Genomic DNA, 24,203 nt, shown 5'->3' with positions numbered 1-24,203 from the left:
GCCGGCCCCCCCGCGCAGCCCCCGGCCCCGCGGCGGGCGGCGCATGTGCCGCGCAGAGCCCGCCCCGCTCCGCCCCGCGCCGCGCCGCCGCCCCGGGCGCCGCGCTCCGCGCCACTCCGCGCCGCTCCGATCCGCGCCGCTCCGCGCCCCGCCGCGCCCGCTCCGCTCCGCGCCGCCGCCGCCGCCGCCGCCAGGGGGGCGGCCCGGGGCCGCGGGCCCGCTGAGCCCGGCGGGCGCCCGGGGGCGATGCGCCGCGCCGCCCCGCCCGCGCCCCGCCCGGCCCCGCCGCCCCGCCGCTGCCGCCCCGCCGCCGCCGCCGCCGCCGCCGCCCGGGCGCCGCCCGCCCCCCGCCGCCGCTGAGCCTGGCCCGCCGCCGCGGCCTCCCCCGGCGGCGCCGCCCGCCCCGGGCTGCCGCAGCGCCCGCCGCCGCGCCGCGATGGAGACGGCGGAGAAGGAGTGCGGAGCCCTCGGCGGCCTCTTCCAAGCCATCATCAACGACATGAAGGTAGCGTGTCCCCCCCCCACCACATTCACCGTGACAGCGCCCCCCCCACCCCCGGGGCCCCGGCGGGGAGAGCGGGCGGCGGCCCCGGGGGATGCGGGCAGCGGCCACCCCGCACCGGGTACCGGCGCCCCGCAGCAGCCCCGCGGCGGGTAGCGGGACCCCACGGCCGGTACCGGAGCCCCGCGGCAGGTATCGGGACCCCGTAGCCGGTGCCGGAGCCCTGTCACGGGTACCCGGCCCCCCATCGGGTGTCGGAACCCCACGGCAAGTGTCGACCCCGCATCAGCTCCACAGCGGGTTTCAGAGCCCTGTGCCAGCCCCGCGCTGGGGTATCGGGACCGTGCACTGGGGTATCAGGACCCTGCGCTGGGTATTGGAGCCCCACGCTGGGTATCAGAGCCCCATATCAGCCCCACGTCAGGGCCCGTGCTGGGTATCGGCCCCGCGTCGGGCATCGGGGCGTCGCGGCTGGGCGTCGCGGTTGGCGTCGGGTATGGCGGGCACCACGGCGGGCGTCGCGGCCCCTGCCACCGTCGCCTTGCCCCCCGCCGCCCTCCGCTGCGGGGCGACACGCTCGGGTTTGCACCACGCGCACAAAAAGGGCTCCGGGCTCCTCGCCCCGTTCTGCGCCTCGACGCCCGTTTCCCCGCGGGAGCAGTGGGCGATCGCCGCCGCCCTCCCCGGGGGCGGCGTGGGGCTGCCGTCAAACCAGGGATTTTTGTTGTTGTTGTTTTGCTTTGGATCCAAGCGGTGGCAGGAGGCGGAAAAAAAGGGCCGGGGGCATTTTTCTCGCAGGGGGTGAGGACGGGAACGGCCCGGCTCGTTCGGCACCGAGGGTTTTGGGGTGCAGCGTTGCCGGCTGCCAGCCCTGCCGCCGGGCTTGCCGGCTTTCAGCCACATTCGCTTCAGGAGGCAAAGCTCTCTTCCTCCTCCTCCTCCTCTTCCTCTAGCTTCTTGCTGCAGCCTGAGTCCAGACAATGCTGTCATTGCCAAAGCAGGGGAGGGGGGAGAAAAAAATAAAAGCCTCGCTGAGAAAGAGATTAACCCCTTCGGAGGCGGACGGCGGCTCCGCTGGGCTCGCGATGCCGGACCAGGGCTCCGGCGAGGCGCTGGGAAGGGGGGCGGTGGGGAAAAGCCCTCCAGCGTGAAAATCCAAGCCCCAGAGCCGGCGGGGGGCCGGCCACAGGGAATCAGGGGCGCTCAGCGTGTGCCGGGGCGGTCGGCGGCGATGGGTGGAAACGGCAGGGCCGGCCCGGGAGGCCGGGCGGCAGCTCGCTGGCACCCACGACCGCCCCGGCGCCCCATGCCCTTGAAATGGCGCCGAGGACGGAGGCACCGAGGTTACTCGGGTCGGGGGGGAGAGCAGCGCCCGAGCTGGTGTGGGGTCTCCACTGCGCCCGCCGAGCCGGAAGAGGCGCGAGCGGGTGCTGCCGGGGGCCCGGCCAGCGTCCCCTCCGCGGCTGGTCCCCGGCTGCCACCCTCAGGGCGGGCACGGCACGGTGGGGCACCCCGTGCCTCAGTTTCCCCGTGCCTTCACTGAGGCGCTGGCTGCGGAGCGGTCAAGCCGGCCCGGCTGGTGCCAACACAGCCACGCAGCGCCAGCAAGGACCCGCGGGAAGTTTTCGGGCTGGGGGGGACCAGGACTCCGCGGAGCCCCTCGCTGCGAGGGAGCTGAGGTGCCGTCGCTGGCTGCTGCAGGCTGGCCTCGTCCCCGCGTTGCTTGTGGGTGGGGAAGACCAAACGCTACAACTCACGCTCCGCTCGTAGCCCGCGCAGTCCCGGCCTTCCCGGTGCGGCACCGGCTCCACGGCCCGGCCCGAGGCTTTTCGCAGCAGGAACTGGGGCAGATCTGCATTGATTTTTATTATTATTTTTATTTATTTATTTATTTTTACCCTGGGGGGTTGTGCCCCCCCGAGGGCAGCCCTGGTGCCGGTGCGCCGAGCCAGGCGGGCGGCGGAGGCTTTGTGGGTGCTTCTTGTCTACAGGCCAAGGCCACCCGAGGGTGCTGGCACGCGGGGACGGAGAGGTCCCCGAGCTCCCCGCCATGCCGAGGACTGTGTGAGGCCTAAGGCTTCGCCACCCCCCCGGGGCTGCTTTGGCTTTCGTTCCCCTCGCCTCTCGTCCTAGCTGCGCAGCGGCCCCGGGCGACCTTGGCGCGTCCTTGTCCCGCTGGTCCTCCTCCCGCGGAGCATCATTGCCGTGTAGGAATTTGCCCCGGGGGAGCGGGAGACGCTGGCACGTCCGGACGGCTCCGCCACAGCCGACGGCGAGCCGCGGCATCCAGCAGCCCGGTTTGGCACGTGAGGACCCAAAACGCGGGGCTGGTGCCGGAGTCAGGCTGCTGCCACAAGTGGCCGGACATCACGCGCAAAGCAGCATCCTCAAAACCCTCCTTTATCGACCGATTTTTTTGGCTTCGAGGCCTCGCGCCGTAGCTGGGCTGCAGGGAGAGCTGCCGGCGGCCCCGTGCGGCGGCCAGGCTGCCCCAGCGACGCCGGGCGCCCCGGGCGCGGGGAAATCGGGGCTTTTGCAAGGCCGCTCTCGAAAAAACAGCCAAACCAGGATGACGCGGGGAGGCCCCCGGTGCACCCAGCGGGGTCCCCAAAATCCAGCCTTCTGTGGGAGCTCGGGCGCTTGCTCGCAGGATGTTTTGGCCAGGTCGGCGGTTCCGGTCCCGCTCCCCCTTTCCTGCCAGACGCGTCCCCTCGGTGCCCTCCCGGCCCTGCCAGGGACAGCGGTGCAATCCAGCTGCGCTGGCGGGGCTGTGCAGAGAGCCGGTGCCCACGTCCCGGGCTGGCAGATGCCCTGCGGCAGGCGCTTGCTGGCCCCCAGCCCTGCTGCAGCTTGGGGTCCCGGGTGCCCTGGAGGCAGATCCATCCCCTGCCTGTGGAGCACGTCCCGCGTGTTGCCACCTAAGTGGGACAATGCCAGTGTGGCCTTGCGGGGATGGCAGCATCGGCACTGGGATTGGCCTTGCTGAGATGGCCCCGCAACGGCCTCGCAGGGATGGCCTCACCGCGATGGTGCTGGGACTGGCCTCGCTGGGACCACACTGGGATGTCCTCACTGGGAATGGCCTCGCTGGGATGGTGGCACCCCGACAGCACTGGGATTAGCCTCAAACTGGCCTTCCTGGCATGGCACCAGGATGGTCTCGCTGGGATGGCCTTGCCGGGACAGTGACGCCGTGATGGCACCCAGATGGTCTTGCCAGGACGGCCGTGCAGAGGCAGCACCGGCATGGTCTATCCAGCACCCGCTGCCCGTCCCTGTCCCCTGCTCACCTGGCAGTGAGGGACAGCCTCCGTGGGGGGCAAGCGGCCTCTCTGACCCCACAACCACCCCATGTGGGGCTTGGGAGCCCCCCGACCTGCCCTCCAGCCCCGCTCGGCCTTTGGGTGTTTCTTGAAGGCCCCCAAAGGCTTTGGCCGCTGGCGGTGTGGGGTGCAGGGCACCAGGGATATGGCATGAAGGGCTCAGGGGGGGTCATGGGGACGTCACAGGCCAGCAGCAGGTGCCACCAGTTGGATTTTCCCCATGCGTTTTGGGGTGGCACCAGTGTGAGCGCTCATCCCTCACTGGAGTGGCTGTTCCCACGTCGGCTGCATCCCATCACCTGGCAGCATGGAAACGGGGCAGTTCTTTGCTTTTACCTTAATTTGATCAGTTTTCTTTTTTTTCTTACCAAGCAACACCCAGAAAATTAGTGGCAAGAGCAGAAAAGGAGGCCTAAAGGACTCCTCATCCACCATGGGAAGGGCTGGGAAAATGTCCCTGTTGGCTGCCTTGTCCTTCTTGCCACCCCCCAGCTCGGCGGCCACCCAGCCACAGCCCCCAAGCACACCCGCCCCTGCGGTTTTTGGCAGCCCATGCTCAGACGGGTGCCATCGGGGCAAACCGTCTGCTGTGCTGTGACAACATCCTAAAATCTACCACGGTCCACAAGGATACATGGCTGGACTGAGGAGGAAAAACCCAGGAGAGAAAGGCGAGACGGGAGGAGCTCAGCCTGTATTAGCCATCAGAGAATCCACATGCACACCCCTATATATCGCAGCAGTGACCACGCGACCCCGGTCCCAGCGGGCCTTACTGTCCGTGCAAAGCCGGCCGGGCCGCTTTCGGCGGCTCTGCTGAGCTCGTGTCAGGCCCTGCTGTCAGCGGGGGCTTTGGGGTGGCTTTTTCTTGCACGCTGCGGCCAAGCGGGAGGATTTCTGCCCTACCGCGGCCCCGGCACGTAGCGTTGAGGGTGGGTGGCCTGCAGGTGGTGGCCTGCACCACCCCTGGTGATGATGGCCACCTCCGGCCACCGCAGCCCGTAGCCCCGCGTGCCCCGGGGGAGTTTGCCGGGGATGAGGGTGCCGGGGGCGAGCGGCTCTGAGCCGGCGGCCCCCTCTTTGCCTCACTCTTGCTTTGCCTCTTTTCAGAGCTCCTACCCGATCTGGGAAGATTTCAACTCCAAGGCGACCAAGCTGCATTCGCAGCTCAGGTGAGTGGCCCAAAGCCCCACGGCCACTCGGGTGCTGCTCCGGGCCCCCCACCGGGTCTCCGGGCCCCTGCGGGGTCCCCGCTTGCCTTGCGTCCCCCTGGTCCCCCTCCCCGCGGCACGGCCCGGACCCAGCGGCACCCGGCTGAGCTCTGCCCCTCTCTTTCCACCCCAGGACTACGGTGCTGGCCGCGGTCGCCTTCCTGGATGCCTTCCAGAAAGTGGCCGACATGGCCACCAACACCCGAGGTAGGTCCCGCTCGGGAAGGCCCCGCCGGCTCGCTGGCCTCGCTGCCCCGGGGGCCGCACGCCCGGGGCGATGCCCTGCTTCGTGGCCTGGGGCGATGCGCTGCGTCGCAGCCCAGGGCTGCTCCGGGGGCCGGGCTGCCCCCTCCTCCCGACGCGAGTCGCTCTGGCAGTTTTGGCACTGGCGCTGGCGGCGCGGGCAGGGCCGAAGGTGCGCTGGCGTCAGCACCCACCGCCCCCCCCGAGGGGAGGCAGCCCCCGGCGAGGGCTGCAGGCATTAGGGGAAGCCATGGGCAGATGTGCGGCGCGATTACAGGAGATTGGCGTGCGGGGAGCAGGGAGCGAGCAAAGCAGGATTGCGGTTCAGAAAAGAGGTCAGCTGTGGCTGAGGCTGGGGAGGAGGGGGGGGTTGGGATGGACCCCCCCCCATCCCGGACCAGCCCTGGGCACCGGGCGCGCTCCCGGGATGCCCGCGCGGGTGCTGGTCCTCACCGCCTGGGGCTCTTCCCCGTGTCAGGCCAGGTGGGGCGGCGGGCAGGAGCTCTGCACCCCTCTCTGCCCGTCTTCTCGCCCCGAGCAGGCACAAGGACGGGTGGGCTTCGAGCTGAGCCTTCCTCCCATAGCTCCCCGACCCTCCTCGCCCGCTCGGTTGCTCCCGCCTCCACAGAGCTGTTGGGATTTGCTCCACTGCCGCTGGCCGGCCAACCCAGACTGGCGACGGTGGCACGATTAGGGCTCCTCCTGCGATACGGCCAGCGTGGGAGCCACCAAGGGCAGCATTGCGGGTGGCATGAAGTATCTGAGCCAAGGACACCCCGGGAACCCCGCAGCAGCATACGGCCCTGCTGAGCGTCGACGGGCTCCCAGCGCCGCTTGCTCCGGGGCACAGGGCTGGTTTCTCCAAGCGGGGAGGCAGCGGTGCCGCGTTTTCCCAGTGGAGCGGGACTTGCGGCGAGAGCACAGCCCGTGCGGCAGCGCCGGCGGCCGACGCGGGCATTGCTGAGCCTCCTGCCGTGCCTTCGGCCCCTCGGTTCGGTTGCTTTCCTGACCGCGGGAAGGCTGCGGCTCCTGGGACACAGATGCTTCTCTGCAGGGCTGTGGCAAAGTGCCGGGGCAGCACAGGTCTCGTGGCTTGGCCACCAGAGCCACCTTCTCAGCAACCTGTGCCGTCACCCCCCAAATTCCTGCCTCCGCTTCCCTGCCGGAGACAGTCAGGCCGAGGCCGAGCTCTCAGACCCCCGGGGGCTGCTCCCCACCCTCACTTTGGGAGGTCCTGGCTGGCTCGTGGCTGCTCCCAGGGATGCAGTTAGGCAACTAGATGGTCCTGGAGCTGGAGAAAGAGGATTTGGGGACAGGGGCCCACACCGAAGTCTGCTGTCTGCTTTGAGGGTGACCTGTCCTCCAGGCGGAGTGAAGAGCTGAGATTGCAGGTCTGGCCTCCGGGTGGCCATAACATTCCCATGCCGCCATGGGACCCCGCGTCACAGTCTTTTCAGGGGGACTTCGCACCTTCGTAGGACCGTGGCTGCTGCTGTGGGGCTTTTTGCGGGGCTGGACCCCCCTCTGCCCTGATCCTTGCAGTGGGCCTGGGCGGAGGGGGTCTCGGCGGCCTTGCCAGGGTGCCTGCTCCCACCCTGGCAGCGAGGCGCCCGCTTCCCACCGCTCGGCTTCTGCCAAGCAGATGGTCCCGGCCTGTTTTGCAGACTCGCGGCATGCAGGCCATCTGGAGCCGCGCGGGGAGGAGGAGGAGGAGGAGGCAGCTTGAGCAGGGATCAGATTTGTCTCCAAACACACTAGCCCACTGCACTGTGAGGATTAAGGCTCCCCCAGCTCCCCTTCACTGCCCGGGGTGCCTGGCCAGGTGCCACCGCTGCCAGCACATCCTTCACCCCGTCCCTGCATCCTCCACACCGGGCAGCGGGCAGCATCTGGCACCCAAAGCGAAGGCTGGGAGGAGATAGGCGGCGGGGAGCAGCCCAGGGCGATGCCCGGCCGGTTGCGGAGCAGAGACGTGGCCCGTGCGAGGCTGCTCGGGGCACGGGGAGCTTCGCAGCCCGGGGCCCATCCCCCTGGGAAGGATGGAGGTGCAGAGCAAGCACAGCAGGGCTTTTTTTTTCCCAGCCTGGCACCGCTCTAGAGCTGGGCAGAGGAAGCAGGAGGAGGATGCAATATTTTGCTCAGCCGGTTGCCTTGGCAATTAGCCGGAAAGGCAGAAGCAGCATCCCCGTCCCACCTTGCGCCTGGCGACACGGAATCTTTGGGAGCGGTGCAGGCTGGGGAGGGGCCTTGAGCATGCGGGAGGGCTGCGTGGGTGATGGGACATGGCCCAGGGGACGCCCAGGGTCCCAGAGGGTGAAGCCAGCGCCCTGAAGGCAAGCCGGACGGCGGGACGAATCTCCCGCAGGAGCCTGCAGCCCCCAGGGCAGCATCAGCCCTTCCCATCGCAGGAGGGATCAGCACTTAATGCTCTGAAGCCAGCTCAGGACACGAGACGCCACATTACTCCAATTCCCAGCTTCTTAAGGGGCCTCCTGGCTTCTCCCCTACCCCACCAGGCCTGGGGTCCTCCCGGCTTTGCCTCCTCGGACACCTCCACACCTCGAAGCGCGTGGCCCCGGCTCCCCGGACGTCTCCTGCAGGCTGCCCACGCCTTCGCTTCGATGGTCCAGGGGCGCCGGACACCCTCGCTTGAGATTCTGGCCACAGCGCCAAAGTAAGGCAAGAGGCTTTGGACGTAGCATCTCCCCCTTGGCTTCTTTTGGGGATCGTGGACTGCGTCCGGCCACTCCGAACGGTGCCCAGCGCCTGGCACGGGAGAGCCGCCACGCGGTGACACGTTGCCAGCTCCACGGCTGCACAGCGCGAGGATGCACCGCCACCTCCGGCATCGCCGGCAAGCGCCGGGCTCCCTCCTGGCCGCCGCCGGCCCAGCACCCGGGGCGGGAGGGTGCCCGACTCGCCGGCCGCCCCGAGAGCCGCCGCCACGCAGCCGGCCAGGCTTCGCGGCACTGCTCCCGCGGCACCGTGCTGCGCGGGCGGCTGCGTCTCCCCGCGCTGGAGAGGAAGCAGCGAGGGCGGCGGGAGACGGAAACCTCGCCGAAGCCGGCTGCGGCGCGACCCTCCGCCAGGGCAGCCTGGACTCGTTTCGGGAGCCGTGGGGCCGGGCCCCCCCCCCCCGCACCCACGGGAGCCCCCGGTCACGCGCCCCGAGGAAACACCAAGGACGCCTTGTGCAGGGCACTGATTTATCCCGGCGGGCCACAGACCCCCCCCCCACCCGCCACGGAAAACCAGGCTGCGATATCTCGGCGCCATCCTGCAGCTCTGATTTGCAGTCTCTGGGGGGGGGGTTGTAGCGTCGAGACAGTTCCCCCCTCCCCTCCCAGCCGTGGGTTATCTGCCCTTTTCCTGGGCGACGGAGCTGTGCCGTTGGCGGGGGGGAGCTGAGGCAGGGAGCGCGGCTCGCCCGGGGCAGTTGCCGGGGTGATACTGGATGGCGGCCGGGCAGCCCCGCGTCCGGATGAAGAGGCGGAGGGGGTTATCTGCTGGCGTTAGCGTGGAAACGGCTCGGCAAGCTGCATCGCGCCCGGCGTGCAGTCCTGACCCGGCTTCCCCACCATCTTTCCGCTCCAGGGTGTTTTCCAACGTGCGCTCGATAGCCGCTTGACCGCCTCCATGTGTGAGCGCGTGGGGGAATCGGATTAGGAGCAGGAGGATCCGAAATAAGAGCATTAGGAGCCGGCTTAGGAGAATTCCCCGAGCGAGGGAGCAGGGACAGCCGTGGCACTGGGAGGAGAGGGCTGAGGTGCCCGGCGCAGCCCCTTTGCCACGGGGCACTGGCGGGGACAGCAGTGGGGACGGGGCAGCGGGTCGGTTTGCAGGGCTGGGGGCCAGGAGGTGCGATGGCGAGCAGGGACGGGGTCCTGCACCCATCACCGCTGCGTTGCGGTGCTCCAGGAAAGCCCGTCTGCAGCCCCCGGGGTCGCGGGATGGATGGGAGGTGCCTCTCGTAACTTTTTTGGGAGAAAAGGGCAGAATATCATTCCCTCGCCTGCAGCAGAGGAGGCTGTGATTGCCACCTTGCTTCCTTTGCCGGGATGTGCCGGCACTGCCGCGTGCAGCCGAGCGTCGGCAGCACTGCCACTGTGTGGCCATCCTTAGGCTTCAGAGTTAGCAGCTGTTTTGCTGGAAAGGGGTGCTCCTGCTTTTGCTTGCTGGGAAACATCACACACAGTCGTGTGTGCGGATGGGATGTTTCGCCCCAGAGGAGCTCAGACTCCCTTTCTATAAGCTCAGGATTGAGCCTGGAGGGGAAGGACTCAGCCCGGCTGCCCGGCGCTCAGCCGGGGAGGGAACTGTCGCTTGGCCGCTGCCTCGACGAATTTTTTCCCTCGCACGCGACTCGGAAACTAAATGTGCCTGAAACGGCTGAGCGCGCTCCAGCGAGGAGAGCCGTGGGCGGCAAAGCGCCTGCCCGGTGGCCGCCCTGAGCACGGTCATGTCCGCAGCCCAGCCCCGGCGGGGGATGGCCTGGAGCCGGGGATGCTCCCAGCCGGATGCTTCCTCCGGATCGCCTCTCCTGGAGGATCTGCACGGCCTCCGAAAGGAGCCCGGCAGCTTGGGCGGGGGGGGGATCGGCTAGACAGCAAGAAGCAGTATTTTTTGCTTTATTTATTATTTACGGGGGTCGATTTAGTTCCTTAGTGGATTTATCATGGTGGAGGGGGGTGCAAGGTACCTCCAACCCAAACCGCCCCCCCCGGGCTCAGCGGCATCGCGCTTTCCCTCCCAGGGGCCACGAGGGATATCGGCTCGGCGCTGACCCGCATGTGCATGAGGCACCGCAGCATCGAGGCCAAGCTCAGGCAGTTCACCAAGTAGGTCCGCCGGGCACCAGCGACACGAGTTGGCCGGCCTCAGCTCTCACGAGGAGGAGATGCCGAGGGACCGGCTGGGAGGGGATGGGGGGGGAGGCCTCGAGCTGCCCTCCCACACACGCTCCCTTTTTCTCTCCCTGCTCCAGCGCCCTCATGGAGAGCCTCATAAACCCTTTGCAGGACAGGATTGAGGACTGGAAGAAAACTGCCAACCAGCTGGACAAGGACCATGCGAAAGGTACTGGGGGGAGGCCGGAGCCTGCGAAGGGGAGAGGGGCCGTCGCTGGGAGAGGCGACGAGAGGGGGCTATGTCCCCCCTTCATGGCGCTTCTTTGCCACCAGAGTACAAGCGTGCCCGCCATGAGATCAAGAAGAAATCCTCCGACACCCTCAAGCTCCAGAAAAAAGCCCGCAAAGGTGAGGCGGCTGCCCCGGCTCGGCCGATGGGGCTCCCCGGGCATAGCTGGCCCCGGCCCAGCCCGGGAGACGGGAGCAGGCTGCGGACGCGGAGGAGGCGGGTGGGAAGGGTGCCGCCGAGCAGCACCCGCCGGCACGGCCGCGGCGGGGCGGGGGGCGGAGGAGATGGCGCCGGGACGTCAGGCTGTCTTTCACACGTTCTTTCTCTCTCTGTCTCCTTCTCTCTCTCCTTCCTCATCCTTCCTGTAGAGCTACTGGGTAAGTGGACCGCTGGCACCCTCCCCGGCTCGGCCCGGCCAGCTCAGCTCGCTCCCGCCCGCGCGCCCCCTCTGCCCCCTCTCTGCTTCTTTATCTGTGTCTCCCCTTGGGGCTGAGCCGTGGGGCCGCCCCGCTGCCGGGCCCTCCTTCGCCACCCCTGTCCGTCCGTCCGTCCACGCGAAGCCTCCCGCCGGCCCCTCCACCGCTCTCCTTGCCCCGCTTAGCTTGGCGCTCCGTCCGCCCGCCCGGGAGGGCTCGGATCCCTCGCGCCCAGCGCCGCGGCGGTGCGGGGAGGGAGGGGACGGGTGCTCTGGGCCCCCGCGAGCTCCGGCACCCCCCCGGGAAAGGGGCCCGGGCAGGGCTGCCTGGTGCTGACGCCGCCGCGCCTCTCTCCACTCGCAGGCAAGGGGGACCTGCAGCCGCAGCTGGACAACGCGCTGCAGGACGTCAACGACATGTACCTGCTGCTGGAGGAGACGGAGAAGCAGGCGGTGCGCAAGGCCCTCATCGAGGAGCGGGGCCGCTTCTGCACCTTCATCACCTTCCTGCAGCCCGTGGTGGTGAGTGCTGGGCTCCCGGCGCCACGGCGGGGCTTTCCGCGCGGGGGACGCATCCCGCCCCAGCAGCCCGGGCTCCAGGTCTGGCCCCGGACACAGGGACAGCCCCAGCTTGCCCCCATGCTGGTCTGGCTCGGCTGAGCTCGGGGGGTTGCAGCTCCCCCAGCACCCAAGCGTGTAGCACCCAACGGCATGGCGATCCCATCCGTGCCCTTGGAGCGGGGGGTGCCCTACGGGTCACGGGTCGCTGAGGGTTTTCCGGGGGCCGGGCGCTGACGCCTCTGCCGCCTCCAGAACGGGGAGATCACCATGCTGGGAGAGATCACCCACCTGCAAGGCATCATCGACGACCTGGTGGTGCTCACGGCCGAGCCCCACAAGCTGCCCCCCGCCAGCGAGCAGGTGAGCCTCGGGGCCACCACTGGCCCCCCGCGCAGGGGAGGGCCCGGGCTTCTCGCCGCCCTTAACCCCGGGCCTTCCTCCTGCAGGTGATCAAGGACCTGAAGGGCTCTGACTACAGCTGGTCCTACCAGACGCCCCCATCCTCTCCCAGCAGCTCCAGCTCCCGCAAGTCGAGCATGTGCAGGTGTGTTGGGGCGCGCGCGTGCCCAGGGGCCTGGGACAGGGGCAGGGACGTAGCTGGGTGTCCCCCCCCCGGGCCATGAAGGTTGGGTTCAGCTCCTTTAGCAAATCAGTCCCCCCCAGTCCGCCCTGGCCTCTGTTAAGCCTGGCTGGCTAATGATGCTCATGACCTTTGGAGATACTTAGATGATGCTCCTCAGCCTCCAAGCGTCCAAATGCCCAGCTGGTTCCCAGTAATACAGGATGACTGGTCTCAGCTCGGGCAGAAGTGGGGTTGGTGCAACCCTGGGGCCCAAGCGCTGCCCAGCTGGGGGGCTGCTCCTCAGGGTTAAAAAAGATGGTGCCAACCCCTCTGGAGTTGGTTTCTCTATCCGGGACCATCCTGCACATTCCCAGGGACATCCAGAGCGAGGGGCAGGGAGTGCCCAGGGGACAGTCCCCTTTTGCCCCGCCTGTCCCCTGCCACCGTCATTCGAGGGCCTGGGAACTCCAGGGGGGGACAGGGACCTCGTGAGGGTGGTGTGCCTCGGTTTCCCCACACGGTGAGGCCCCGCCAGCGGTGCCCCCCTGCCCAGCACGGTGCGCGGTGGTGGGTCTGAAGGCTGCAGGCGGGCTGGGGGGCCACGAGCGCCGCAGGGGGGACCCGCCGGCCGGCCCCTGCCTCACTCCCGCTGACGCTCAGCTCCTCTCCCGGGCGAACTCGTGTAGCCAACCTTTGTCTTACACTGTCTTTTCCTTCCTTTGTCCTCCTTGCCCCTCTCCCCCCGCTAACGTGCATCATCTCTCCTGCTCCCCCCGCCGTTCCCCCCCCCCCAACCCCAGCAGCGTGAGCGGTGCCAAGGGTGGCATCCCGTGGCCCGGCGGGTCCCAAACTTGCTCACCAAGTTCCACCTATCGCTACCGCAGCCTGGCGCAGCCGGTCAACGCGGGCACGCGTCTCTCCAGCGTCTCCTCTCACGATTCGGGCTTCATCTCCCAGGATGCCGCCTACTCCAAACCGCCTTCTCCGATGCCTTCGGACATCACCAGCCAGGTAAGGGAGGAGGGACCGGGCATGAGGCTTGGACCGGCGTAGCCTCCTTGGGGCCCCGTGCCTCAGTTTCCCCCTCTGTGAAAGGAGTGGGTGGGATGCAAGGATCCCATCCAGCGGTGACACCTCCGGGCATGTTTCCAGGTATAGAGGGTTGGCATCAGCATCACAGGGGAGAAACACGTACGTGGGATGCCCACTCCCCTCAGGCCAGGCTGTTCCCCCAGGCAAGGGGGTCGCCATTCACCCTGTGGTCAAGAAATGGGGTCTTTGGTGAGGAAATGGAGTATTTCCCAATCCCCCGAGCCCCGCCATGAGCCAGAGGCCGCTTCATGCCATTCCCTGGCCAGGCTGGCAGTGTTTGGGCAGCCCGGGGTAGATCCTGGCAGATCCTTCATGCTGGGCGAGATGCTAGTGGAGAGCGGTCATCAGCACCGGCCTGAGCTGCATCGCTTCTCCCCTCTCGCGCCGTGTCCCCGGCCGCTGGCTACCTGCACTGGTGCCCGCCCGGGGTTGTCGGTGGCACCAGAGTCATCCCTGGTCCTCAGCAGCCTTAGATACAGCATCTGCCCAAAAGTGTGGCCACAGGAACCCCACTTTGGAGCTAGCGCCTTGCAAAGATCTCAGGGCAAGGAAACTGGGTGCCTTCCCCTCCTCGGCAAGCCCAGAGGCAGGCACCGGCGCCGAGCAGCCAGGATGGGCATCGCCGTGCCCCATCGCCCCTCTCGCCCGGGCCGGGGCTTGCTCTCTGCTCTGCCTCGCGCTCGCTGGGTGTGCTGAGCCGCGGCCGGGCGCCATGGGGTGCCACCACCCACGGCCCCGGGCACGAGGCATCAGCGCCGGGCCGGGCAGCACGCGCCTCGCCGGGCGAGCCCCGCTGCCCACGTGCTAACACGCCTGAGCTTTGGGGCCCCGCGGGCCGCAGCTGCGCTCGACTGCTGCCACTAACACAGCGCTGCTTGCCTGCACGCGTGGGTGGCGGGGCGGCTGCGCGGCAGTGGCACGAGCACCCGTGCGAGCTGGCAGCTCCCAAACGCTGCAGGCTGAGGGACGGCTCTAAATCTCCAAAACGTCTCTTGGACCATCTGGACGTTTTGCCAGGGTCGGCAAGCCCAGGCTGGAGCTGAGCATCCGGGAGGGTTTCCCAGATGTTTCCCGGCCCCGAGCACGCTGGCCTCCGGGCCGTGTGCCCGTCCCCTGCCTGCCGCCCGCGCCAGGGCCGCGTGGGTGAAGCTGCGTGGCGACCGGCCACGGGCACCCCACGGCCACGCTCGGTGGGGACTGCATGCGCGGTGCTGCGTGCGTGCGTGCAGCCTCTAACCCGGCGCATGGGCCGTGCCTGGGCGCTGCTCGGTGCCGCGCTGCGTCCTCTCCGCCTGCCGCACACCTCCGGCTTGTTAACCAGCTCTCTTCTCTCCCTTCTCTGTGTTTGTGCGACTCGCTGCCGCTCCTCGGCCCGCGGGCACGGCAGAAGTCCTCCAGCTCGGCATCCTCGGAGGCCTCCGAAACCTGCCAGTCAGTTAGCGAATGCAGCTCCCCCACCTCGGTTAGTTCTAGCTCTACCGCAGGGGCACGGGCAGGTGGCGAAAAGGTGAAGCCTTCCTCAGCAAAGTCGTCCTCTTCCTCTCTTCCCCTCCCCAGTTCTCTCCGGCTCTGCCCTCCGTCCCGCCAGCTTGTGCCTCTCGTGCGGGTCCCCCGCCGGCTGCCGGGAGCGCTGCCCGGGCCGCGCGGGATGCGGAGCTGGCTCCCCTCGGCCGCTGCCGCCCCTCGGCGTGCACCGCTCCACGGGCCAGCCGGCAGCGCCAGCGTCCCTGGCAGCGACCGGCCGAGCATCCTGGCCACCGCCAGTCCCCGGAGCAGGGGTTGCCCCATGAGAGCCCGGCGGGACCCCTCACGCACCCCTTCCCTGCTGTCCCTGCTTCCCCGGCCGCCTCTCTCCCCCGGCACCGCCGCTGCTTCCCATGGCCCCGGCTTCACCCGTGGGCGCCTCGCTTTTTTTGCAGGATTGGTCCAAAGCCAGTCCCTACGACCAGCCCGTGGTGAACACCCTGCAGAGGCGAAAGGACCGCGTGGAGCACCTGCGGGAAGCAGAGATGGCCTCGGCCGCCATGGGGTACACGGGCATCAGCGTCGAGGAAGCTCCCAGGCCCCGGATGTCACCGGCTACGATTGCTGCCAAGGTACCGGCTGCTGGGAGGGATGGGGGTCCGGGGGGCGAGCGCCAAGGGGGAGCTCCTCGAGGAGGACCACGTGGCACTGAGAACTGGCCACGGCCTCCGTGGCGGCGTGGTCGGCTCATCGGGGCGCTGACGGGTGGCTCCTCTCCCCCCGCAGCATGGCGAGGAGGTGTCCCCCGCTGCCAGCGACCTGGCCATGGTCTTGACCCGGGGGCTGAGTCTGGAGCACCAGAAGAGCAGCCGGGACTCGCTGCAGTATTCCAGCGGCTACAGCACGCAGACGACCACCCCGTCCTGCTCCGAGGACACCATCCCTTCCCAAGGTAGCAGCACTGCGGGCCTGGCTCGCCCCCGGTGGGAAGGGGGACATGGGGCAGAGGCAGCCTGATATTTCACCTGGAGGGTCAGCAGGAGGCCAGGGGTAGAGCACGGCAAGAGCCCTTCAGAGCGGCTGTGCTGCTGGAGACTGTTTTGCATGGTGCTGTTGATATCCTTGGGCGTAGCGTGATGTTGTGCTGGTCCTCCCTTGCGGCAGGTTTGAATGGGGGTGTGCTGACTTCTCCGCTGGCTCCCATGGATGTTTCCACTGTGTTGTGATCAACACCTGCACAGTGACACAACCGGGCCCCAGCCCTGCCCGGCTGTTTGGCTTTGCTCTTGCTTCCCAAGCTGGTGTGAGCCTGTTGTTATTTCTGTGAGCCAACGTGTGCCTGGTTGCAGCACAAAACAGGTTATTTCAGTTGTGTAGGATGAGACAGAGGGTTTGGGCATGTTGCGTGATTATCGGGGTTGCCTGCTGAGCAACGTGGGCCTGTGCTGCCCGGGGTGGAGAAGCTGTGGTCTTGTGGCCACATCGCAGACACTTGTGCGGCGGTTGAGACCGTGCTGAGTGTTGCGGCAGTGGGCTGTGGTAGCACTGTGTGTGGGCTGCATGTGTTAAGGGTGGGCAGATTTAATGATTGCACGTGTTGAGGGTTTGGTGTGCAACAGCGCTGTGCAGTTGCGCTGTGGCGTGTAACGTGCAGCATAACCATGATTGTGTCCCAATTATTTGGAGGGTTAGTTGTGGCTGGGTCACCCATGGTGCGGTAGCTCAGCAGCTGGAGTAGTTCTCACTGTTAACTATGGTGGCTGTGGCTGTGCTGTGTGCGCCTTGATGGCTACCGTTGTGCCAGGCAGTGTGTAACTGTGGTAGCATCACACGTTGTGTGAAGGCTGTGGTTTGCGGTGATGTGTTTTTGTGCAGTGATTTAGTACCAGAGGGCTGGGGTAGCCATAGAAGTGGTGGCTGGAGATAGAGTAACGGTAGGGACAGCTGTGGTTGGGTGTAATTGTGTTTCATGGTGATGGTTGTGATCATGTTGTGATGATGATGGTCGGGTTTGGTTGTGATCACATAGCAATGGTTGGGGCTGGTTGTGATTGTGTTGTGCTGATGGTTATGTTTGCGATCACGTTGTGATGGCAATGGTTAGGGTGGTCGTGATCACACTGTGATGATAACAGCTGAGTTTGGCTGTTATCATGTGATGGCGACAGCTGGGGCCAGCTGTGATTTCACTGTGATGGTTAGATTTGTGGTCAAGCTGTGATGGTGATGGTTGAGGCTGTGATCATGTTGCCATGGTGATGGTTGGGTTTGATTGTGATCGTGTTGGGATGGTTGTGATTGCATTGAGATGGCGGTGGTTGGGTTCGATTGTGCTCTCACTGTGATGGCAGTGGTTGGGGTTGGTTGTGATCGTCTTGCAGCAGTGATGGTTGGGTTTGTTTGTGGTCATATTGCAACGGTGATTGCATTGCAAAGGTGGCAGTCAGGCTTGGCGGTGGCGGGTGGGCCGCAACCACCCCGCTCAGCTGTGCTGACCAGATTCCCCTCCCCAGGCTCTGACTACGACTGCTATTCGGTGAACGGAGATGTGGAGTGCGACCCCCAGAGCGAGTTCGACAAGTCCTCCACCATCCCGCGCAACAGCAACATCGCCCAGAACTACCGGCGCATGATCCAGACCAAGCGTCCCGCCTCCACCGCTGGGCTGCCTACGGGCACCAACCTGCCAGCCGGCACCACGCCGGGGGTCGCCACCATCCGCCGCACGCCTTCCACCAAGCCCTCGGTCCGCCGCACCCTCTCCAACGCGGGCCCCATCCCCATCCGGCCCCCCATCGTCCCCGTGAAGACCCCCACGGTGCCCGACTCCCCCAGCTACACCGGCCCCACGCGAGTGGGCAGCGAAGAGTGCGTGTTTTACGCTGACGACGCCTCGCCGAACACCATGGATTTTGCCAAAGCTTCGCCCAAGCGGCTGAGCCTTCCCAACACCGCCTGGGGCAGCAACGTCATGGAGATCTCCGTGTACCCCGGTGCCGGCCAGCACCTTTCCGCCGAGGAAGAGGAGGACCAGCAGTTGGCAGCCAACCGGCACAGCTTGGTGGAGAAGATCGGCGAGCTGGTGGCCAGCGCCCATGCCCTGGGCGAAGGCCAGTTTCCCTTCCCTACGGCGCTTTCTGGCCCCGGCCCTGGCCCCGGCCCCGGCGAGGAGACGCCTACTCCACCGCCGGCGGCCTCCATGGACCCCCCGGCCGAAGACATGCTGGTGGCCATCCGGCGCGGGGTGCGCCTGCGGAGGACCATCACCAACGACAGATCGGCCCCACGGATATTGTGATGAAGCCCCCGGTCCCTCCCGGCCCCGTCCCGCGCCGCGCCGTGCCGTCCCGCCGCCCCGCTCCCCGCGTCCCTGGGAGGAGATCGAAGCAGCGCCCCGAGGAGGAGAGCCGCCGGCGGGAACCGCGGCGCCGCAGCCGCTTTTCGGAGGTAGAGGCAGAGCCTGGATTTACACGGAAACTGAAAGCCTTCGCTGGCAAACTCGCAAGGACGCAGCCTAGGCGCTGAACTGGGTCTGGAGCCCGTTTTATACTTTGTTCCTCGCCCCCCGCTCGCCCGCAGCCTCCCTGGCGCTTCTCGCGGCCTCGAGGGCGTGGGGCCCAAATGCGCAGGGGTCGCCGGCCGCTCTCCCCGTGAGCTCCCCGGTCCCCAGCGAGGCGCTGGCGGCCCTGCGGGCATCGCGCAGCCTCCCGCGCTCCCTCTCTCCCCTGGCAGGGGCTGGCTGTCGGCTGTCTTTCCTTCCTTCCTTTGGTCTTCCTTTCCTTCTTTCTCTTTATCTATTCCTTCTTTCCTTCTTCTTTCCCTCTTCCTTCCTTTCTCTTTCATTTTTTTTCTTGCTTGCTTGTTTGCTTTCCCTTTCTTTTGCTTTCTTTCTCTTGCTTTCTCTCTTGCTTTTTCTTGCTTGCTTTTTTCTCTTGCTTGCTTTCTCTTTCTCTTGCTTCCTCTTGCTTTTGCTTTCTCTTGCTTGTGCTTTTTGTTTTCTTTCACTTTTTTCTTTGTCATTTTCACTTTTTTCTTTCCCTTTTGCTCTTTCCCTTTTGCCGTTTCGCTCTTTTTTGCTCTCCTTCATTCTGTCTTGCTTTCTTCCTCTTTTGCTTCTTTTTTTCTCTCTCCACCTTTCTTTCTTGCTCTCTCTCCTTTCTTTTTCGCTCCTTCTCTTCTTCTTTCTTTCTTCTTTCCTCTCTTTTCTTCTCTTTCTCCTTCTACCTCTGTCTTTGCACTTTCCCCCTTCCCCGGCGGCGCGGGAGGGTTTCCCCCGGCTCGGAGGGGTGGCAGGATGGGGCCGGGGCCACGGCGGGAGCGCAGCACCGTCCCCGGGGCCCATCCCTGGCCTCATCCCCGGGGCAGCGGCCGGGAGGAGGCACCGGGCCGGGGGAGAGGATGGGGGGCCGGGCGGCGGGAGCCAGGCCGGGGCCGGGACCATGCCCTGCCGCCGGAGCGCCGGAGCCTCCCGCTTCCCACGGATGCGCTACGAGCCTTGAAGAAAGCACAACCTCCCCCTGCCGCGCTCGGCACCTGCCCCCTCCTCCCCGGCAGCCCCCCGTTGTACATAGCTCGCCCCGGTGTGTGTCGCATCGCAGCCCCCTCCTCGCTCCGTCTTAGGAATAACGATTTAGTTATAACCTCGCCCCGGCCCGCCCTCCCCCCAGCCCTTCTCGTGACCAGAAATGCTGATGACAAGTGACAAATGTTTGGGTTTTTTTGGGTTTATTTCTCATTTTGTACAGAGAACAAAAAATTCCTTGGAAAAGAAAAAAAAATGTCTTTCGACTGAAGTAACTTTTCTGGTGCTGTTGTTAACTTGTTCCTTTTTTTAATTTATTTTTTCCCCCTCAGTGCTCCTGTCTCTGCCTCCGCTTCCCTCCCCTTCCCTCATCCGGGTTTCTTTTTCTTTCTTTTATTCCCTCCTTTGGGGTTTTTTTGGTTTTTTTTTCGTGGTAATTATCCTGTCTCCCCCCCCAGCCCTTGATTTCAATAGTCACTGCTACAAGTAACGAATGCACTGTGAAGATTCCAGTATTAATAAAAGTCGTACTGTAATCAACAGCCTCGCTGCGCTGCCGGCGTACTGCGGCGTGGATGCGGCCCGGCCCGCAGGCACCCCCTCCCGGGGGGGGCACCGGGGCAGAGCCCTGGCGCGGGGCGCGGGGCGGGGGGGTCAGGCAGCTCCCTTTCCCGACCTCGCCTCGGAGACGCCGCCCCCGGGAGGAAGGTTTCCCAAGGCGCCGGGGCGCGGTGCCGCACAGCACAACGCCGCGCGCGGAGGCCCGGGCGGCCTGGCGACGCCGCGGAGGCCGCGCATGGAGGGCGCCGGCGCCCGCAGCGTCCTGCTGACGGGCTGCGACGGCGGCGTGGGGCTGGGGCTGCTGAAGCGCTTCCTGGAGCAGCCCAGCCCTCCGCGGCACCTCTTCGCCGCCTGCCTGGACCCCGCCGGGAAGGTAGGACGGGCCGGGAGGGCCCACGAGCCGCCACCGCAAAGGCTTTTTGGGGTGCTTTACCCTCCCCCTGGCCTATCCAAGCGGGTGACCCGGGTGCGCGCCCCCAGCGCCGGCATCGCTCGCTGGAGTCGTGCCCGGGCGCCGGGGAGCAGCAGCTCCCTCCCGCCGGGGCTTGCCGAAACCCGGCCCCCGCGTGGGCAGAGCCGCCTCGCTCCCTCCCGGCACCGAGCCCGCGTCCCCGGACGGGCACCAAAATCCTGCGGGATGGAGGCACGGCGATGCCGAGGGGCAGCAACGGGGCGCCAATAGCCCCAAACCTCGAGCCCCCCTCCATGACTGACCCTCTCTCCTCGTAGGCTGTAAATGAGATGGCTTTGGGCTGCCCCAACGTCGTGGTCCTGCCTCTAGGTAGGTGCTGGGACTGCTCTGCCAGGAGGGACGGGCACAGCCCGCCCTGGGCCTGCGTTTCCACCGCCGGCGGCCCCCCGGCGCCCAGCAAGGGGGATATGAGCTGAGCGGGCGGTGCCTTGGCTTTGGCGATGGCTCCGCTGCTGGGCTGCTCGTGACCCCTCGCTTTTCCGGGGGGACACACAGATCCCACAGACCCCAACAGCATCAAGGCGGCGGTCAAGACGGTGGCGGAGCGCGTGCAAGGCGCCGGCCTCAATCTCCTGATCAACGGCGGCGGCACCACGCGGCAAAGCACCCTGGAGACCGAGACCGTGGAGAACATGATGCTCACCTACACGACCAACACCGTCGGGCCCCTGCAGGTCAGCCAGGTGAGGCACGGCGTCCCAAAGAGCCCGGATGAAGGAGACGTGATGGCCCCTGCGGCGGCGAGGCCAGGGACAGCTCGGTCCGCGCCGCCCGTGCCAGCTCGCAGCGGGGCCCTCCCGTCCCCGCAGGCGTTCCTGCCCCTGCTGATGGAGGCTGCCCGGGCCGACAGCCGGGGTGGCCTGAGCTGCAGCCGAGCCGCCATCGTGAACATCTCCAGCAGCCTGGGCTCCATTGAAGCGCCCGAAGCCTGGGAGCAGAGACAAGACGTCTGCTACCGCTGCAGCAAGGTGCCACCACCATGCAGCCACTGGGCTCGCTCCCGAGCACGGCCTCGGGGCTCACTGGGTCCCCCCCCCCACCAGTGCTACCCCCCCCAGCTCAGCGCTCCTGCTCCCCCGGGGACCCTGCCGTGGTCTCCTGGTGGGTCATGGTGATGGTGACAGTGCCCCCCCCCCCGCCCCAGGCCGCTCTGAACATGCTCACCAAGTGCCTGTCCCTGGAGTACGGCGGCAGCGGGATCCTCTGCGTGGCCGTGGACCCCGGCCGCGTGACGCCCCCCTCGGCGGGGCAGAAGGTGAGCGCGGCACATTGCCGGGGCGGGGGGGGGGCAGCCGCCGCCAGCACCCCAGCCCTGCAAAATCCCCCCCACACCCCCCCAGGCCACCCTCCGCATGCACCTGGGGCCCATCTTGAGCTCAACCCCCGCCAAAAAAAAAAAGAAAAAAATCCTATTTTAAGCACAGCTTTTCCCCAACCAATGTGTCCGTGCGTCAGCAGAGGGCACCCCGGGCCTGCCGAGCGCACGGCGGCGGGCGGCTAGTGCTGAGGGTGCTGCCTCGCCAGCACCCCGCAGCGCCCTGGGGGCCGGGGCAGCCGGCAAGCTCAGGCGCAGAGGGCGAGAAAGACGAGGTGCGAAACACCTCTGCTTTGGGGGCTTTGGGCTTTGAAAGCATGCGAGGAAGGCAGCTGCGGTTGGAGAGCAGTAAACGCAGCAGTAGCTGGGCAGGTATTACCCAACAGCGCTGGCTCGCACTGGAAAACAGTGAGTCACTTTTTATTATTCTCCATAACATAAGCTTTCTAATAAAACCAAATTATAAGCAGAGCTTAACGCTCGCAGCCTTCCTCCTCCAGCATGAGCGAGGAAAGCCCGCGGCCCGGCAGCCAAGCGTTTCGCAAAACAGCAACTCCTCTTCCCGCTCCTCCGGCTTTACCCTAAAGCCACAAGCTCTGTGTTTGTTGCACGCTGGATTATAGGCAGCTGTCACCCAAATTATGGCCGCAGGTGAAGATTCACTTTGCAAAGCCGGCTTTTGGCCACAGCCTCTCTGCTGCTTGGCCGGCAAGCGTTTCAGGCGAGGCTTGGCTTCCCGGGCTTGCCCCATCCACCCCCTTCCCCGTGTGCCACCAACAGGAATCAGGAGCATTTCCTTACGGGAATATCACCCGCTGGAGCTTTCCGTCAACCCCAACCCCCGTGTCCACCAGTCATCCTCCCCGCGCCGTAACCACCCTTAGGGCTGAAGGCTCGAGGAGAGGTTTTTGGCTCATTTCGCGATTCCCTCGGCTCCCGCAGGGCCCCGTGACGGTGGAGGAGAGCACGCGGGGCATCCTGAGCGTGCTCGCCACGCTCTCGGCCACCAGCAACGGGACCTTCCTGGACTGGAAAGGGCAGCGCCTTCCCTGGTGAGCAGCAGCGCCGCGTCTCGGCGGCGATGCCCCCCGGCCGGCAGCTCGCACCGGAGCCCTGTAAAGCTGATTAAAGGCCGTTTCTAGCCTCTCGCTTGTTCTGGGCTCTGAGGAAGCTCTACCCCCATCCTACGCAGCCGCCGGGGCTGTTGGAAAGTCGGCGCATCCCGGCGCTACCCATCGGACGGTGCAAACACACGTTGCTGGCTGTTTTCTGCCCCAGGCCAAACCAGCAGCCTCAAGGTTTAGCTGCTTTTTTTTTTTTTTTTTTTTTTTGGAGGTGGCAGCTGAGAGATGAAAACGAGCTGGGAAGCTTTGTAGCCCCACTCTGTTTTTTAGCAGCCCGACCCCAAAGCAGTCCCGTGTGCACGCATCAGCGCTGACCCCAGCTCCCCCGAAAGCCGAAAGCCTTCCCGTGTCCCTCCCATTTTACTGATGAGGCAGATTTTTTTTTTGTTTTTCCCTGCTAATTCAAAGCAGGGAAGAGGGGCAGAGGGTGTCACGCTGGGGACCAGCTCAGAGCCAGGCCTCAGCACCTTCCCTGCCTGCGTGACTTCCCGAAATAGAGCACGGGATGGTGCAAACAGGCAGCAATGCAATTCCCTGCCTCATGGCAGAAAAAACCCTGTGCATTTCCATAGCTGCTTTTGACTCTGGAGTGGAAAGTTGACTTTTTCAAACCTTCCCTAGAAAGGGCCGGAAGATGTCGAAACAGGCTCAAGTGGGCACTTGTGTTCGAGCCGGAACGTTCTGGCAAGCCGCTTGGTCCGGGGGTGCGCTGGGAAGCCCGGCCTGGGTCACCGCGCCGGGGCGGCTTCCTCTCTCCCACGGCGTGGGGGGCCGGCACCTTGAGTCACGCGACGACCCACACGCGCGGGCCGGGCGAAACAGGGGGCAAGCAGGCCGCTGGGGCCGGAGCGTCGGCTCCCCGGAGACGCGGCGCCGCAGGAAACGGCATTTAAGGCCGCGCTGATTTAATGCAAGGTCTGGAGCTGGGGGGCGGCCAGCCCGGAGCGCCTCCAGCTGCCGGCCTCCCTCCTCGGCCCCCCGCGAGCCCCAGCTCCCCCGCAGCCGTCCGGCAGCGACCAGGCAGCACTCGGGGCTCCAAAGCAATTAGTCTGCATTTCCGTTTCCCCGCGGCGAGGGCTGGTTTAGGCTCGTCCCGGCTCCCCGCAGCTGCGGCCGGCTCTGCCTCGCCGCACGAGGAGCCGGGTGGGAGCTGCTCCTTGCAGACGCAGGGCGGGTTACGGAGAAAGCAGGCTCGCGCGATGTCCCTGCTGGCAGCCGGGCTGCCCTGGGGCGGGCGGCATCGCAGCGCTCCTGGCACGAGCCGGGCACAAGCGCTTAGTGCACCCCAAGGCGGCTGCCAGGCTGTGCACGGTGGTGCTGCCCCTCCTCATCCTCCCCGGCGGCTGAGCAGAGGGGAGCCCCAAAAGCAGCCCGAGGCACCCATGGGAGATGACACCTCCTGGCCCAGCAGGGCTCAGCACACGGCCCCCCCCCGGAGGTGTCCGTCTCCGGCTGGGCAGGGACCGCGGAGGCGGGCTCCGCATCCGACATCCTGCTTCCCCAGCCCCAAAGTCAAACACCAAACGTGGCTGGTGCTTGGTGGTCAAACCCGGAGCTGCGGGGCTGTAACTGCAGAGGCGCTGGGGCATTTTAGGGCGCACGGAGCTGGGATCCCCCCGGGAAGGCCTTTGCAAAACCGAGCATGGATAGCCGAGGCCGTTACTCAACTCAGACCCCCCCCCCCCCCAGCTTTATCAAGT

At 66.4% G+C, this 24,203-nt stretch overlaps 2 protein-coding genes across 13 annotated transcripts; both read left to right on the top strand.

Moving 5' to 3' along the window:
• The first annotated feature begins 296 nt into the window (after window positions 1-296).
• Window positions 297-19,567, top strand: MTSS2 (MTSS I-BAR domain containing 2). Of its 12 annotated transcripts, none has more exons than XM_064519423.1 (14): window positions 297-505; window positions 4,936-4,997; window positions 5,170-5,243; window positions 10,033-10,117; window positions 10,264-10,355; window positions 10,460-10,534; window positions 11,195-11,352; window positions 11,644-11,751; window positions 11,838-11,935; window positions 12,757-12,964; window positions 14,433-14,552; window positions 14,965-15,141; window positions 15,296-15,464; window positions 17,023-19,567. In XM_064519423.1, the coding sequence occupies exons 1-14, from the start codon at window positions 437-439 to the stop codon at window positions 17,805-17,807; spliced, it is 2,280 nt and encodes a 759-aa protein (XP_064375493.1). In that variant the 5' UTR covers window positions 297-436; the 3' UTR covers window positions 17,808-19,567. The 12 variants fall into 12 exon arrangements, with proteins under 12 accessions (XP_064375493.1, XP_064375491.1, XP_064375497.1 ...); XM_064519421.1 differs by having other exon boundaries at window positions 12,754-12,964; XM_064519427.1 differs by having other exon boundaries at window positions 298-505; window positions 12,838-12,964.
• Window positions 19,568-19,675: 108 nt separating this feature from the next.
• LOC112987461 (retinol dehydrogenase 5-like) lies at window positions 19,676-22,527 on the top strand. The gene is made up of 6 exons (XM_064519433.1): window positions 19,676-19,965; window positions 20,322-20,373; window positions 20,560-20,747; window positions 20,874-21,032; window positions 21,209-21,319; window positions 22,322-22,527. Exons 1-6 carry the CDS (start codon window positions 19,828-19,830, stop codon window positions 22,433-22,435), a joined length of 762 nt encoding a protein of 253 aa, XP_064375503.1. The 5' UTR covers window positions 19,676-19,827; the 3' UTR covers window positions 22,436-22,527.
• The last annotated feature ends 1,676 nt before the right edge of the window (window positions 22,528-24,203 follow it).

The sequence above is a fragment of the Dromaius novaehollandiae genome, chromosome 13, assembly GCF_036370855.1.
Source record: "Dromaius novaehollandiae isolate bDroNov1 chromosome 13, bDroNov1.hap1, whole genome shotgun sequence".
NCBI classification, from domain to species: Eukaryota; Metazoa; Chordata; class Aves; order Casuariiformes; family Dromaiidae; genus Dromaius; species Dromaius novaehollandiae.
This window is presented reverse-complemented; position numbering and strand designations above follow the sequence as displayed.